This window comes from Lepidochelys olivacea, assembly GCF_965140295.1.
Source record: "Lepidochelys olivacea isolate rLepOli2 genome assembly, chromosome: 3".
Lineage (NCBI taxonomy): Eukaryota > Metazoa > Chordata > Testudines > Cheloniidae > Lepidochelys > Lepidochelys olivacea.
Genome location: NC_140413.1, coordinates 2,043,959 through 2,058,827, shown reverse-complemented (window position 1 = coordinate 2,058,827; position 14,869 = coordinate 2,043,959). Strand labels below are relative to the sequence as shown.

The following is a 14,869-nucleotide window of genomic DNA, read 5'->3' as shown; positions in this document are numbered from 1 at the left end:
CTGGGGGAGGGGGACCAGCATCTGTCTGGGACGGGGAGGGGGGACGGACGACGATGACTCTGTGCCCCTGGACAGGAGTTTGGGATTGACGGGGGGCCAGGGAGGGGCGAGGGGGCTCTCCTTTGGAGTCTGGAGGAGCCGGCTAGTATGGTGTCAGGGTGGCGGGGACCCTGGTGGGGCGGCGGAGCTGGGGGAAAGGGGCCCCTGCCCAGCTGAGTCAAGGCTGCGGCGTGTTAATAATTGTCCCTGGCTGGGGGCGAGGCCGCTTGAAGCTGGTGCCTGCGGGTGCCGTGTGCGATGGTGTTCCAGGCCTCACCCTGCGCCCTTCTCTGTGTTTCCCCCACAGGTGGCAGGAGGGGACGGACGGACGGAAGGAAGGCTCGGGGCATTGCTGCTGGGGCAGTTTTTAAACTTTTTTTCTTGTTTTTAAAGTTTGAACTTTTAAAGTTTATTTTATTTTAAAAAAAGCAAAACTTCTCAGCCTCCCCCTCTCCCCATGATGCCGTCCAACGGGTCTATCGACACCAGCAGCACTGCTCCAGACAGGGAGACGCCCGACACTCACAAGGTAAGGAACACTCTGAAACCAGGCACACCAACTGCGGAAGGGGGGCATGGTCCTGCCCACTCTCTGATGGCCTACATGTGTGATGAATTGGGTGGGTCTCAGTCCAGTTTCCTGTGCACGTCCAGTGCTGGCTCTAACTGGCAGAAGGGCCACTGGAGGGAGGGCAGGGCTGGTGTGAGGGGGAACGGCTTGCCCGGCTGCTGCCTTGCTCCTGCTGTGGGGACGCATGGAGGGTTCAGGCTCTGGGACTGTCCATCTGGCCCCAATGTTTTCAAAGGCCCATGTCACGTCTAACTGGCTGTCTGATTGCCAGGGGGAGGAGTGTGGCAGGAGCTGGGGGGAACGTTCTGGTGGCTAGCAGGCAGGGAGAAGAGTGGGGCCTGGCCAGAGGCCTGTGCTGTTGATCTGAACTGGGGGTGGGGGCAGGCACTGAGGAGGCCTGAGCTGCAGAGTGGGATTAGAGCGGATTGAGCTATTTCTGGGCACTGCTGAATGGGGGCGAGTGTGACTGTGCTGATGAGACCTGCTGTTACCCTCGCTGCTGTTGCCTGCTGAGAGAGGGAAGCCTCTGGTAAGGCGGGGGAATGAGGGCAGCTGTACCCTTGGTTGGGGTGGCCTTGGGAGGCCTGGGGGATGGTTGCTTTGCAGGCAGTGGCTGGTTTACCTGCCCCTCTGCTTCCTGTGACAGCAGGAACTGGGTCAGTTCCCTCCATGAGGCCCTAGTCTGACTCCACATACCTGGGCGGGGGGGGGGGTGCACACCCATGAACCAGGGACACATGGGTGGGGGAGGGGGGAGTGCACACCCCTGAACCAGGGACACGTGACACGGGGAGAGAGAGACACTGGGTGGGGAGGTGGGGAGAAGGCTGGCATGGGAGAGAGACCCACCCTGGGGAGTGGGTGGGGGAAGGAAAGCCTCAGCATGTACACTGGGCAGGGGTGCGGAGAAAAGACACAGCTTGGGGTGGGGGAGCATACGTTGTTGGGAGAGGCATGGAGAAAGGACAAAGAGAGACCGATAGAACCACCTGGCTTGGCTGTGAAGAAAGGACAGAGGCACTGGGGGAGTGGAGAGGGAGACACACATGGGGGGGGTGGGGGGGGACAAAGATGCACACACTGCGGGGCAGGACGCAGAGGCGTGCATGCACCGAGGGGTGCGACAAGAGGCGTGGACACGGGTGGAGGGGGTGGGATGAAGGGAGAGAGACATGCTGGGAGGCGGGAAGAGGGAAGACACAGGCCGCCTGGGGTGGGAAGAGGGCGTGGAGGAAGAGAGGAGGAAGCACAAGTGCCCATGTCAGAGCTCTGCTCGTTTGCCAGCCCAAGCCGGGAGGCTCCAGCACCATCCCTAATGCCTGGCTGGAGCAGGAGAGCTCAGGTAAGCCCCAGCTGGGGGCGGGGCCTCGTGTAGGTACACACCTGCATGGCTGGGAGAGAGGAGCCAGGCCCCTGTGTGTGCCGGGGAGAATACAGCGCAGCGGGCCCCTCTGAATGGAGTGAGCGTACATGTGAGTGGGTTGGAGGGGGAAGGTTCCCACACAGAGCAGAGGATCCAGGCACTGTGCTGGAGCTGGGCAGCCGTGGGGCCAATGGGAAAGCAACCATTTGCTGTTGCGGGGGTGGCTTCCTCCCAGGCGCCCACCCCCCTTGTGCTCAAGGCCTCTTCTTGGGTCCTCATAACTCACAAAAAGGGGTGTGTGCAAGTCCAATAACAGCAGCCTCTTTATGGAAGTTTATTAACTTCAGGTTCAGAAAGGAACAAAAGTCTGCTCTCCGGCCATAAGCCAGGCCCAGCCCCAGACTCCCTTGGCATCTCAGCTCCTCCCAGCCCTTCTCAGCTGGTGGAACTCCCCGACCTCCGAACCTTCTCTGCAGGAACCTCTCTCGCTCCCTGCTGCCCTTTATCAGGGTGACAGCTCCCATTCCCAGCCGGTTCTAATGAAACCCCACATCTCCTCCCAGGTATGGCAGGCAGGGCTCATTGAACACAGCCAGCCAGCTCCAGACCTCCAGTCCTTAAAGGGACAGGCCACTCCCTTACAGAACCTCACCCTTCCCCAACCACAGGGCAAGTTTCTACCTTCTTTGTTTTTTCTGTCCCTCCTTGCTGGCCTGTTTTGCCGACAGCAATACCGCCAACTGGCCAAAGCCATGGAGCAACTGGATTTTTGCTCCTTGATGTCCTCCATCTCCCCTATTTGGAGATGAAGCCCACCCACTTGTCCACCAGCATTTTGATTTGCCATGCTAAGCCGTGCTTATCTGTGGCTAGCTCATCACTTTCTTGTAGGGCCAGCTGCACGTCCTCCTTCAAAGCAGCACGTTCCCTCTGGTGTGTCTCCTTCAAAGAGAGCAAACCACTAATCTCCTCTCCTGCCAGTTCTGTGTTTACACCCCTTTACTGACCAGCTGTCCTGTCCTGCCACTCCTGAGGCGCTTCCCTGCTCTGGTCCTGCCTCTCTCTGGCTTAGCGTCCTTCTCCCACAGCCCCAAATCCGTCTGCTCTCGAGCAGGAGGCGGAGCTACTGCGTCCATCACCACCCCACTCTCTCCTCTCGCCTCGGGCACAGAGGGCTGGCCCAATTCCGAGAACATACTAGCGGCCTGCCAAATCTTTCCTGCTTACGACCCCCTCATTTTCTTTGCCAAGGTCCTGGATCTCATTAGGCCACATCTTTAGCGCAGGTCCGTCCTTCCTTCCCACGCCTGAAACACCTCTTGGGGGGGTGTTGGTCTGGCCTCATCCTCATCGGCCACATCCAGCGTGCCACTTAGGGGACATACTCAACGTGGCCTGTTGCTCTTCTTCTTTCCCGCTTCTTTTTTTAACTTCTTAAAGGAGCAGACCCTCCTGGTATCCCCCACCACTTGACACTTGAAACATATGGCCAGGCCCTTCCACCTCCACACCACCCTTGGCGTGTCTCTTCCCCTAGCCCCTGACAAGTGATCCCACTGCCAGCTGGGGCCCTCCACTCTTGTGTCCAGGTTTCCCATATTAAAGCATAGCAGGATCTTCCCCACCTGCTGGTAGGGATTTCCCTGCCCTCCCTTCTGTGCCTGCGGCTGCACTACCTGGATTGCCAGATGATCCTGCGGAAGCTGCAGAAGGAACACTTGGATCGTGCCGCCTGTGCCACTGGCAACGCCCCGGACACCCCTCATGGCCGCAGGCTGGCCCCTCATCTCAGTTTCCCTTCTTGATTTCTCAGTAATTCACAAAAAGAGGCTTTTACAAGTCCAGTAACCACAGCTCTCTTTAGGGACTGGTTATTAGTTTAAAGTTCAGAAATGAATCCAAAAGTCTGCCCTGCAGCCATAAACTGGGCCCAGCCCCAAACTCCCCTGGTGTCTCAGGGTCTTCCCTGCTTCAGCCGGCTCCTCCCAGCCCTCCCTATCTGGGCAACTCCCCTGGTCTCTGAGTCTTTTCGGCAGGAGCCTCTCTCGTCTCTTCTGAGTTTCCTGAACTCTTCTCCCCAGCGTCCTGCTGCCCTTTATATGGGAGGCAGCGCCTTTATCCCCATCCCTGCCCCCTCCTTGCTGTATCTCTAGACTGCAGGCTCCTTGGGGGGGGGGGGGTGCTGCTGCTCGGTTTGGAAGGAGCCCAGTGTATTATGGGCAGTGATGAATAAATAATAATAATGAAAGACTTTCTGTGCCAGCAGTAACTAGGAAGGGTGTTAAACTGCAGCAATTAGAGTTAAACATTTTTAAATCTGCAGGAGCAGATAACTTGTACCCAAGAGTAGTAAAAGAACTGGCTGAGAAATTCTGTGAACCGTTAATGTTGATTTTAACAAGTTTTGGATCACTGGGGAAGTGCCAAAGGACTGTAAAAAAGCTGCTAATGTTGTACTAATATTTAAAAAGGGTAAATGGGATGACCATGGAAACTATAGGTTGATTAGCCTGGCAGAATCCTGGAAAAGCGGATATGGGATGTGGTCAGTAAAGAATCAAAGGAAAGGTAGAGTAATAAATGCCACTAAACGTGGTTTTATGGGCGTTAAGACTTGCTAAACAAGCTTGGTATTGTTTTTTTGATGAGATCACAAGTTTAGTTGATGAAGGTAACTGCTGACACAATATACTTAGGTTTCTGACTCTGTCCTTTTGATATTCTGTTAAAAAATTACCATTATCTGAGTGGATGTCGTCATTGTCGTGATGGCAAATCCCTGCTTTTGGTGACTATGTGATTGCTGACTGTGAATGTCATTCCTTGGTAAATCAGCTTCCTAATCTGTTGGTCTTCCATTCTAATGATGTGTCTGCACCACGAAAGCTGCTGAAATCAAACGAGAGAGCTGATTTCCGGTCGCTGAGTCCAGTGACACATGTCCTCATTGTTCTGCCACTTGATATAGAGCAGTCAACAAAGACAACAAAAACTTCAGTCTGCTGCTGTTCAATCATCTTCAGCTCATGCTTTTCATCACCGTACAATAGAATTGATAGAATCCTGGTGCTACAGATCCACAGCTTCATTGCAAGCGTAATGTCACAACATCCCCATGGAGGCTTCTTAAGGGCTCAAAACACACAGCAGCTACTGCTGTGCAAGAGTTCACAGCTCTTAGGCATCCTCTGGCTCTGTCCCAAGTCTCTGACAGCGGCCACCTGCCTGCCATTCCATCTGGACAGGGTAATACTGAACTCATTGTACTCTGGAGCTGGAGGCTGCTCAATGGGAATGGCCAGGGTTTATCTGGATCAATGTGCACAAGCTTCTTGCCCGACCAGATTGGCATCAGGTTTCTGATAGTCGACTCTGTAAGCTGGCAGAAAAAGACAAGTTCCGACGTCTGGGAGCTGAAGTTAGACAAATTCAGACCAGAACTAAGGTGCAAGTTTTTAATAGGGTAATTAGTTACTGGAGGAACTAACCAAGGGCTGTGGTGGATTCTCCATCACTGGATAATTTGAAATCAAGACTAGATGTTAGTCTCAAAGACACACCATAGTTCATTCAGAAGTTATGGGCTTTGGCACGAATCGTTGGGTGGAATTCTCAGACTAGAAGATTTCAATGGTCCCAGCTGGGTGAGATCAGGCTGTGCAGGATCATCGGATAATGGGGCAGAGGCCAGGTGAGAGCAGGCTGGCGGAGGGGAAACGGGACAGAGGGTGGGGGAGCGTGGGCTGGGCAAAGCAGGTTGGCTGGGAGATGGTGTGGTGGGGCAGATTGGTAATGGTGTTTAGGCTCACATCAGCACAGATCCAGCCACAGCTTGACTTAGAGGTTTAGCATCAACTAATGTACAGAGAAAGGATTTACTCTCCCGCTTTCTTAAACAGTGAAGCAATCAGTGGTGAGTGCGCTCTGCCAGCCAGGGGTGCTGGAAGCGTGGAGGGCTGCAACAAGGGACAACTTGCTGGCCCTCCTACAGTGGGAGGCCTCCAGCCTATCTCTCGAGCTCTGGGCCAGTTCATTTCTGGGACTCTCCTTACCAGACAGATACTGACAAAGTGGAGGAAGTGTTGAGAAGAGCCACAGAAACACTCCGGGGCCTGAAGGATCTGACAGATGAGGAGTCATTACAGAGCTACATGTGGCCACGCTAAACCACAGGAGGAAGAGGGATTGGTGAGAGTGGCCCAAGAGACCATGGGATGGAGACTAGGAGACATGGGATGGAATTAAGAAAGGGAAAATGAGAGATTCCCTGGCAGGAAATGGATCAGGCTGGGGAATTGCCTTTCAGGGAAGGGCTGGAGTCCCTGTTGATCATGTTAACACACACATGACAAAATGCTAGAAAACATACAGTTGGGAGCAACCTTTCCTGGCAACTGGACCCTGATGGGGCTTTTGTGGTTCGGGGTGAGGCCAGCTCACAAACAGGTTAGCATGTGAAGAATAGAATATCAGGGTTGGAAGGGACCTCAGGAGGTCATCTAGTCCAACCCCCTGCTCAAAGCAGGACCAATCCCCAATTTTTGCCCCAGATCCCTAAATGGCCCCCTCAAGGATTGAACTCACAACCCTGGGTTTAGCAGGCCAGTGCTCAAACCACTGAGCTATCCCTTCCCCTTAAATCTCTGCAGAACTTTAAGGGGGAGTGGGTGACTCTTCCTCCAAGGCAGTGCTGTGTGGCAGTTGCAGCAGTAGGGGATGCTGTGCTCTGGGATGTGCGTCTGGCAGATGAGATGTAAACCTGAGGTCCTGCCCATCTGTGAGCCTTTTCCCAAGAGTTAACCTGTTAGTCCCAGTGTCCTACCTACATCCCTGCTCAAGTGATTCTGTTGTGCCTTCCTGTGTTCCCAGTGCAGTTTCCGCCAGGTACAGTGTTCTCCCTATCTTCATGGGGCAAAATTCAGCCCTGGTGTAAGTACGCAAGACTCCCAGTGTTTTCCCCTGGGTAGCTGTTAAATAGTTGCCATGCCCCACCACAGAGGCTGCTGCAGTCTGTGAAAGGAGCAGCAGAGATGTGCGCTGAGGCCAGTGACCTGAGCAAGCTTTCCATCTGCAGAGCCAGTGCCTGCTTCATGCAGCAGTTCTCCTTGGAGGTAGTTTCCCTGTGGGTTGTTGCTTGGCAGCGGAAGGAGAGAGCTGAGCTCCGGGGACACTCCAGGCAGTCAGGCAGTTCATTAAACCTGAGGGGGAGGAGAAGCTGCGTGATTTATGGGGGGATGAGTCAGCTCAGAGCCAGCTGGAGGAAGCAGGGAGGCTATGGCACAGATGCTTTGGAGATGCATCCTCTTTGCAGAGAGGCAAGGCAGTTTGTCTCCTTCTGCCAGATTTTGCCACCTCTGCTGCCCTTCATCCATTCCCTGCATCCCCTTTGCCTGACTGCATCTCTGACCTCGTGGCTGCAGCCTGTGAGGATTCTCCCATGATGGTGGGATGCTGTGATGCAGGTACTGTTCTGGAGAATGCCCTGAAGCCAGAGCGCCATGGCTCTGGGTTCCGTGTTTTGCCAGCTAAACATGTTTGGGGCTGGTCAGACTGGAATGGGCTCTTTCCAGGGAATCTGTAGGTGCTGCAGGCCTGGTGCTGGTGATTCTGTAGGTGGTGTTCTTCCTCAGCCAGGCACTAAGGGGCGCCATCAAACTCAGGTTGCTGTGTTTCCGCAGGGAGGAAAGGCCTCCCCTGGGCATAGTCAGGGGACTGTTCTAGGGATCTGTTTGGCACTCTTAGTGCTTACTTTGCTGAGCCTATCTTGAGTCTTGGGCCTGCCACTACTGCTGCCTTCTGCTCACAGCAGCCGCCAGGAAATTGTTTAGCCCTGTGGTTTGCTAGCCTTACACCTGGCTTTTGCAGATGTTATGCTGTGCTTCCTCACCAGCAGAAATAGTAACCTTGAGGTGACCCAGGCTTAACAGGTTGTGTGGAGGCTGTGGCCTCGGCATTGCATTGTCCCATTGGCTCCCAGATAGGCTTGGGGTATGCTGAATTCCATCCCTGAGTCACAGATCATACCCCCTGCCCATGAGAGGAGGTATCCCATGTCCAAGCTGCCCTTTCCCACCACCTGGTGCAGAACCAGAAACACCAGGCCCTGCTTTCCAAGAATCTGGCCCATTCATGGAAGCACTGACTGCAAAGGGAGCCGCTGCCTGTTACTGCCCCATCCCTCCTGAGAGTAAGGGGGAGCAGAGAACACCTGGGACCACTCCTAGCAGAGGCTGTCAGCACCTCCTAGGCTGTGGGGAATCTACCAGCTGTCTGAAAATATGATCAGTGCTAAAGAAACCATCATCCTTCACCAAAGACCTCACAAACCACCAGATGACCTCCTCTGGGCCGTAGGTAAGGGAATTCCATGGCTCAGGCCCTGCCTCCGGCCAAACCCAGACGACCATGATGGTTAGCCAGTCCTCCATTGCCATAGCCTGCCAAGATTCAGTCCTCTCTCCTGGACTATTCAAGTGCCGTATGCAGCTGTCGGAAGAGATGGTGACACAATAAAGGCTGAAATGCCAGCGGCAGACAGTTGACATCCAGTTCTACATCTGCTTTACATGCAGTGTAAACAGCACCACCATTCAGCTTTCTGAGCCTGCCAAAACCAGCACCTGGCTTCTGGGCAGCTGACTTGAGCTGAACCCAGGCAAGGCTGAGATGATGTTGGTAGGGAAATGGAAACTGCTTTGTGGTGGTTGATTTCTCTGCAACATCACCTCCATCTTAGAGCATCAGCCCTTGGACTGGTAAATTGATCCACAGCATATGGCCCCTTCAGACACCTTGGAGTACTGGGTGCTCAAATAGATATGGTGGCAAAAAACACTCACTTCCATTTGAGACAGGCGAAATGATAGACCTGGCCGTGGAGATCCACGCATTCATGGCCTCCAGGATAGAGTAGTGCAGCTCGTTTTATCTTCCTCAAAAAGCTCCAATGGGTTCAAAATACAGCAGCTGTTCTGCTTAGCCACACAGGTTGGATGGACACATCATTCCATGCCCTGCTCTCTCCATCAGCTCCCCAAGGTCTCTGTCCTGATACTCAAAGCCTCAGAGATCATCCCTTGCTTACTGAGAGACACCTCTTCCTCTGTGGCCAGGGCCTTCCACAACAGCTGCATTACGCTGGAGCAGCGAAATTATCCCCCACCAAGGGAAGAGAGAACTTTCCCATGTTCACTGGCCATGTTGCTTCATCAACATCTCTAGGGCAGAAAAGAGTTACTGTACTTCCAACTTCTGCAGCCAGAGATCGCTGGATGGGAAGCCACCTCATTGTCCTCCTCCCAACTCTTTACATCTCATGACACAAAATGTCTTTTGGGAACCTCAGAATGTGCAAAAGAGCCTAGTGAAACAGTGTTAACAACACTGATAGGATGACAGGACCTGAAACTGCTTCGGCTAAAGCCTGCACTGCGGAACTCACTCCCAAAAGAGAGTGGAGGACATGGGATCCACCAAGCCTAAGGCTGAATCAGAACTCAGCTCTTTGACTTAGCTTCCTCTCTGTTGTTTCACAGACCCAGCACACTGTTTATTTCTAGCTCTGCCCTCCCCGAATCTACAAACCAGTGGTTTTCAACCTTTCCAAATTATTGTACCCATCAGAAGGCTGATTTGTTTTGCATACCCCAAGTGTCACTTCACTTAAAAACTACTTGCTTATAAAATGAGACATAAAAATACACACGTGCCACAGCAAACTAGTACTGAAGAATTGCTTACGTTCTCATTTTTATCCTATACTTATAAAATAAGTCACGACCACCAGGCTGAGAAACACTGATATAGTATCTAGAGCAGTGTAAACGAGTCATTGTCTGTATGAAATTCTTGTTTGTATTGACTTCGCTAGTGCTTTTCATGTGGCCTGTTGTAAAACTAGATGAGTTAATGTACCTCTGGAAGACCTGCATGTACCCCTGGCATAGGTGTACCCGTGGTTGAGAACTACTCAAGCACTGTCTCCTGTAGGCTGGCAAAGGGGCGGGGAGAGACTGTTGGTGTTTCCATGTTAGCCAGGAGGTGCTCAGACACCGTGGTGACTGGGAGTTGTCCAAAGAGAACTTCTGTGCTGCCGGGAGATAGAAGCAGCATAGAGAGAGATGGGTGGGAACATAAGAGATGACTCCGGGGATGCTCCAGCCCTGGAGCACTCAGAAAAAAATTAGTGGGTGTTCAGCGCCCACTGGCAGCCAGCTCCCCCACTCCTCCATCAGTGCCTCCTGTCTGCCCGCCAATCACCTCTTCCCCCTCCCTCGCAGCGCCTCCCGCCCGCTGAGATCAGCTGTTCTGCAGCATGCAGGAGGTGGTGGGAGAGAGGGGGAGGAGTGGGGATGGGGCATGCTCGGGAGAAGGGGTGCGGGCAGGGCTGGGCAGAGCAGAGGCGGGGTTTGGGGAAGGGGTCAGGTTTGGGGAAGGGCTGGGGCGGAGCAGGGGGTTGACCACCCCTGGGGCCCGGAGGATACTGGTGCATGTGGGTGGGAAGAAGGCAGCTCTCTCCCTGCTTGAAATGGCCTTGCATTTGATTAGAGACCCAGGCAGCCTGAGTGACACCTGGCTTTGTAAATGAGGCCCAGACAACCCAAACAACTTGCTAACAGGGAGCAGGGATGTAAACCTAGGTTTCCCAGTCCCAGGCTAGCCCCTTCAACGCTGGGCCATAATTCTTGTCTGTGGCACAGCGGCCATCCTCTCCACTCTGATAGCCCCCAGAGCCGTCACCCATGACCTGGGGTCACACAAGAGCTCATAGGATTATATTTTAGTTGCTCTAGGTTCTGTGATGGCAGCAGCCCCGGAGCCTGTTGTGCTGGTGTTGTGTGCACGCACGCACACACACACAGTCCCTGTCCCTGTCCCTCAGTGGGCAGAGACACATAGATGTTGGCTGGAAGGGGCCCAGGGCTCTCGACGGAAGGGTTTATACCCCGCTGCCAGCCCTGAGCCCACTCTCTGTGCTGAGGCTGGAACACAACCACCTGGGCTGTGAGTACCCTTGTAATCAGCGACTGGTTCTGTGACCTCCTGGCATGGGAGTGACTAGGTTCCTGAGATGGCTTCCAGGGGGAGACAACAATGGGGTTCTACCACCCTGGGCCTGGCCTGGCCTTGCCAGACTGCCCCCCAGAACAGGACCGCAGCAGAAGCAGAGGGATTGGGGAGGGGGAGCTGTGTGGGGAGCCGTGCGGGCAGGGGGAGCCACAGGGATTGGGGAGGGGGAGCTGTGCGGGGAGCCGTGCGGGCAGGGGGAGCCACAGGGATTAGGCAGGGGGAGCTGTGCGGGGAGCCGTGAGGGCAGGGGGAGCCACAGGGATTAGGCAGGGGGAGCTGTGCGGGGAGCCGTGCGGGCAGGGGGAGCCACAGGGATTGGGGAGGGGGAGCTGTGCGGGGAGCCGTGCGGGCAGGGGGAGCCACAGGGATTGGGGAGGGGGAGCTGTGCGGGGAGCCGTGCGGGCAGGGGGAGCCACAGGGATTAGGCAGGGGGAGCTGTGCGGGGAGCCGTGAGGGCAGGGGGAGCCACAGGGATTAGGCAGGGGGAGCTGTGCGGGGAGCCGTGCGGGCAGGGGGAGCCACAGGGATTGGGGAGGGGGAGCTGTGCGGGGAGCCGTGCGGGCAGGGGGAGCCACAGGGATTGGGGAGGGGGAGCTGTGTGGGGAGCCACAGGGATTGGGGAGGGGGAGCTATGCGGGGAGCCGTGAGGGCAGGGGGAGCCACAGGGATTGGGGAGGGGGAGCTGTGCGGGGAGCCGTGCGGGCAGGGGGAGCCACAGGGATTAGGCAGGGGGAGCTGTGCGGGGAGCCGTGCGGGCAGGGGGAGCCACAGGGATTAGGCAGGGGGAGCTGTGCGGGGAGCCGTGAGGGCAGGGGGAGCCACAGGGATTGGGGAGGGGGAGCTGTGCGGGGAGCCGTGCGGGCAGGGGGAGCCACAGGGATTAGGCAGGGGGAGCTGTGCGGGGAGCCGTGCGGGCAGGGGGAGCCACAGGGATTAGGCAGGGGGAGCTGTGCGGGGAGCCGTGAGGGCAGGGGGAGCCACAGGGATTGGGAAGGGGGAGCTGTGCGGGGAGCCGTGAGGGCAGGGGGAGCCACAGGGATTAGGCAGGGGGAGCTGTGTGGGGAGCCGTGCGGGCAGGGGGAGCCACAGGGATTAGGCAGGGGGAGCTGTGCGGGGAGCCGTGCGGGCAGGGGGAGCCACAGGGATTAGGCAGGGGGAGCTGTGCGGGGAGCCGTGCGGGCAGGGGGAGCCACAGGGATTAGGCAGGGGGAGCTGTGCGGGGAGGCGTGCGGGCAGGGGGAGCCACAGGGATTAGGCAGGGGGAGCTGTGTGGGGAGCCGTGCGGGCAGGGGGAGCCACAGGGATTAGGCAGGGGGAGCTGTGCGGGGAGGCGTGCGGGCAGGGGGAGCCACAGGGATTAGGCAGGGGGAGCTGTGCGGGGAGCCGTGCGGGCAGGGGGAGCCACAGGGATTAGGCAGGGGGAGCTGTGCGGGGAGCCGTGCGGGCAGGGGGAGCCACAGGGATTAGGCAGGGGGAGCTGTGCGGGGAGCCGTGCGGGCAGGGGGAGCCACAGGGATTAGGCAGGGGGAGCTGTGTGGGGAGCCGTGCGGGCAGGGGGAGCCACAGGGATTAGGCAGGGGGAGCTGTGCGGGGAGGCGTGCGGGCAGGGGGAGCCACAGGGATTAGGCAGGGGGAGCTGTGCGGGGAGCCGTGCGGGGAGGGGGAGCTGTACAGGCGGGGGGAGCTGTGTGGGGAGCTGCAGGTAGGGGGAGCTGTGTGGGGAGCCGTGCGGGCAGGGGGAGCCGCAGGGATTGGGGAGGGGGAGTTGCTGGGACAATTCTGCCTGCAGCCTTCTCACAGAGTCCAGGGAGGGTCATTCCCAGCAGGGTCAGTTGTTGTGGTTTCTTTTTCTTTTATTGCAAATCTTCTCAACAAAACAATGATCAAAACTTCCCCAAGTCTGTGCCTCACCCGCCATCAGTTCCTCGGCCCAAAAGTGCCTGGCTCTTACCTCAGAGCCTTTTGGATAACAGTACTTCCCAGTCTCCCCTCTGTCCTTTTGGTTCTGGGGAGCAGTTCCTCCTACCAGTACCCCCAGCCTCCGGCTGGTATTACCACTGCCTCTATCCATTTCCTGCTCCTCCTCTTGAGGATCAGCCAGTTAAGCTGCAGGTCTTTTCCCAGGTGCGGTGGCTGGGGTAATCAGCCAGCTGCTGGCTTCAGACCTCAGTGGAGCGGTAACCCTTATACCTTCACAATCAGGCTGGCCGGCCAACCTGTCAACACAAGTGCTTTTGCAGCTGGAGCTGCATTGTGGGGAGAAGATCCGGTTACTTCCTGGAATGGTGGTTCTTCGAGATGTGATGCAAAGGTGTATTCCATGCGGGCTTGTGTGCACCTTGGAGCTGGAGCCTTTTGCCTAGCAATACCCATAGAGGGGCAGTGCTTGGGCCTCATGCCCATAGCCCCTCACCTGGCTATATAAGGCGGGGCCACCTGTCACGGAGTCCCCGGGCGATGCTCTGGAACTGCTCCCCATGAAGCCAGGCAGGACTCTGGGGAAGTCTCCTTTCTGTGAGCAGCCTGTTTGCAGGACACACAGCTCACACAGCTTCCACCTTCCTGGGTCTGACCTCGGAGCATTCAGCCTCCTCTGCCCCTCCGTGCGCTTCCCACAGCGAGTCCGCCCAGGCAGGGCTCCTGGGGAAGCCAGAGGGTCCTGCCCCCCAACTCTGCAGTCAGATGTGACTCTCAGCCAGCCAATAAAACAGGGGTTTGTTAGACGACAGGAACATGGTCTAAAACAGAGCTTGCAGGTGCAGAGAACAGGACCCCTCAGCTGGGTTCATTTTGGGAGGGCCAGTGAGCCAGACAACCACGTCTGCACTTCACTCCATGTCCCAGCCAGCCCCAAACTGAAACTCTCTCCAGCCCCTCTTCCCCTGGGCTTTGTCCCTTTCCAGGGCCAGGAGGTCACCGGATTCCTTTGTTCTCCAACCCTTTAGTTCTCACCTTGCAGGGGGGAAGGGCCCAGGCCATCAGTTGCCGGGAAACAGGGTGTCAGCCATTCTCTGTGTCCAGACCCCTGCACACAGGTGCCTTCTAGGGCTCTGCAATGATCACACACCCTTACCCCACCCCCTGGAGACTTAAGAACTGCCTAGGGGAAACTGAGGCACCCCCACACTATTCAGAGGAAACATTAAGAACAGTCCCACTTCGTTACACCGCCCACCCCCTCCCCCCACCAGTTCCTTCACTCCAAATGTGCAGGGGGAGACTCTGATGCAGAGGCTGGGTTGTGGAATAGAATCATAGAATCATAGAATATCAGGGTTGGAAGGGACCCCAGAAGGTCATCTAGTCCAACCCCCTGCTCAAAGCAGGACCAATTCCCAGTTAAATCATCCCAGCCAGGGCTTTGTCAAGCCTGACCTTAAAAACCTCTAAGGAAGGAGATTCTACCACCTCCCTAGGTAACGCATTCCAGTGTTTCACCACCCTCTTAGTGAAAAAGTTTTTCCTAATATCCAATCTAAACCTCCCCCACTGCAACTTGAGACCATTACTCCTCGTTCTGTCATCTGCTACCATTGAGAACAGTCTAGAGCCATCCTCTTTGGAACCCCCTTTCAGGTAGTTGAAAGCAGCTATCAAATCCCCCCTCATTCTTCTCTTCTGCAGGCTAAACAATCCCAGCTCCCTCAGCCTCTCCTCATAAGTCATGTGTTCCAGTCCCCTAATCATTTTTGTTGCCCTTCGCTGGACTCTCTCCAATTTATCCACATCCTTCTTGAAGTGTGGGGCCCAAAACTGGACACAGTACTCCAGATGAGGCCTCACCAATGTCGAATAGAGGGGAACGATCACGTCCCTCGATCTGCTCG

The 14,869-nt window shown here is 56.0% G+C and overlaps 1 protein-coding gene across 5 annotated transcripts in view; it reads left to right on the top strand.

Annotated features, from left to right (window-relative positions):
* The window catches only part of DNMT3A (DNA methyltransferase 3 alpha), a 253,453-nt gene that overhangs the window by 11,585 nt on the left and 226,999 nt on the right, over positions 1-14,869 (top strand). For all 5 annotated transcript variants that reach the window (XM_084624716.1, XM_084624715.1, XM_084624718.1 and 2 more), the window contains exon 2: positions 347-568. In XM_084624716.1, coding sequence (XP_084480842.1) covers positions 497-568 — 72 coding nt within the window. In that variant the 5' untranslated portion in view covers positions 347-496. The remainder of the gene's footprint in view (positions 1-346; positions 569-14,869) is intronic.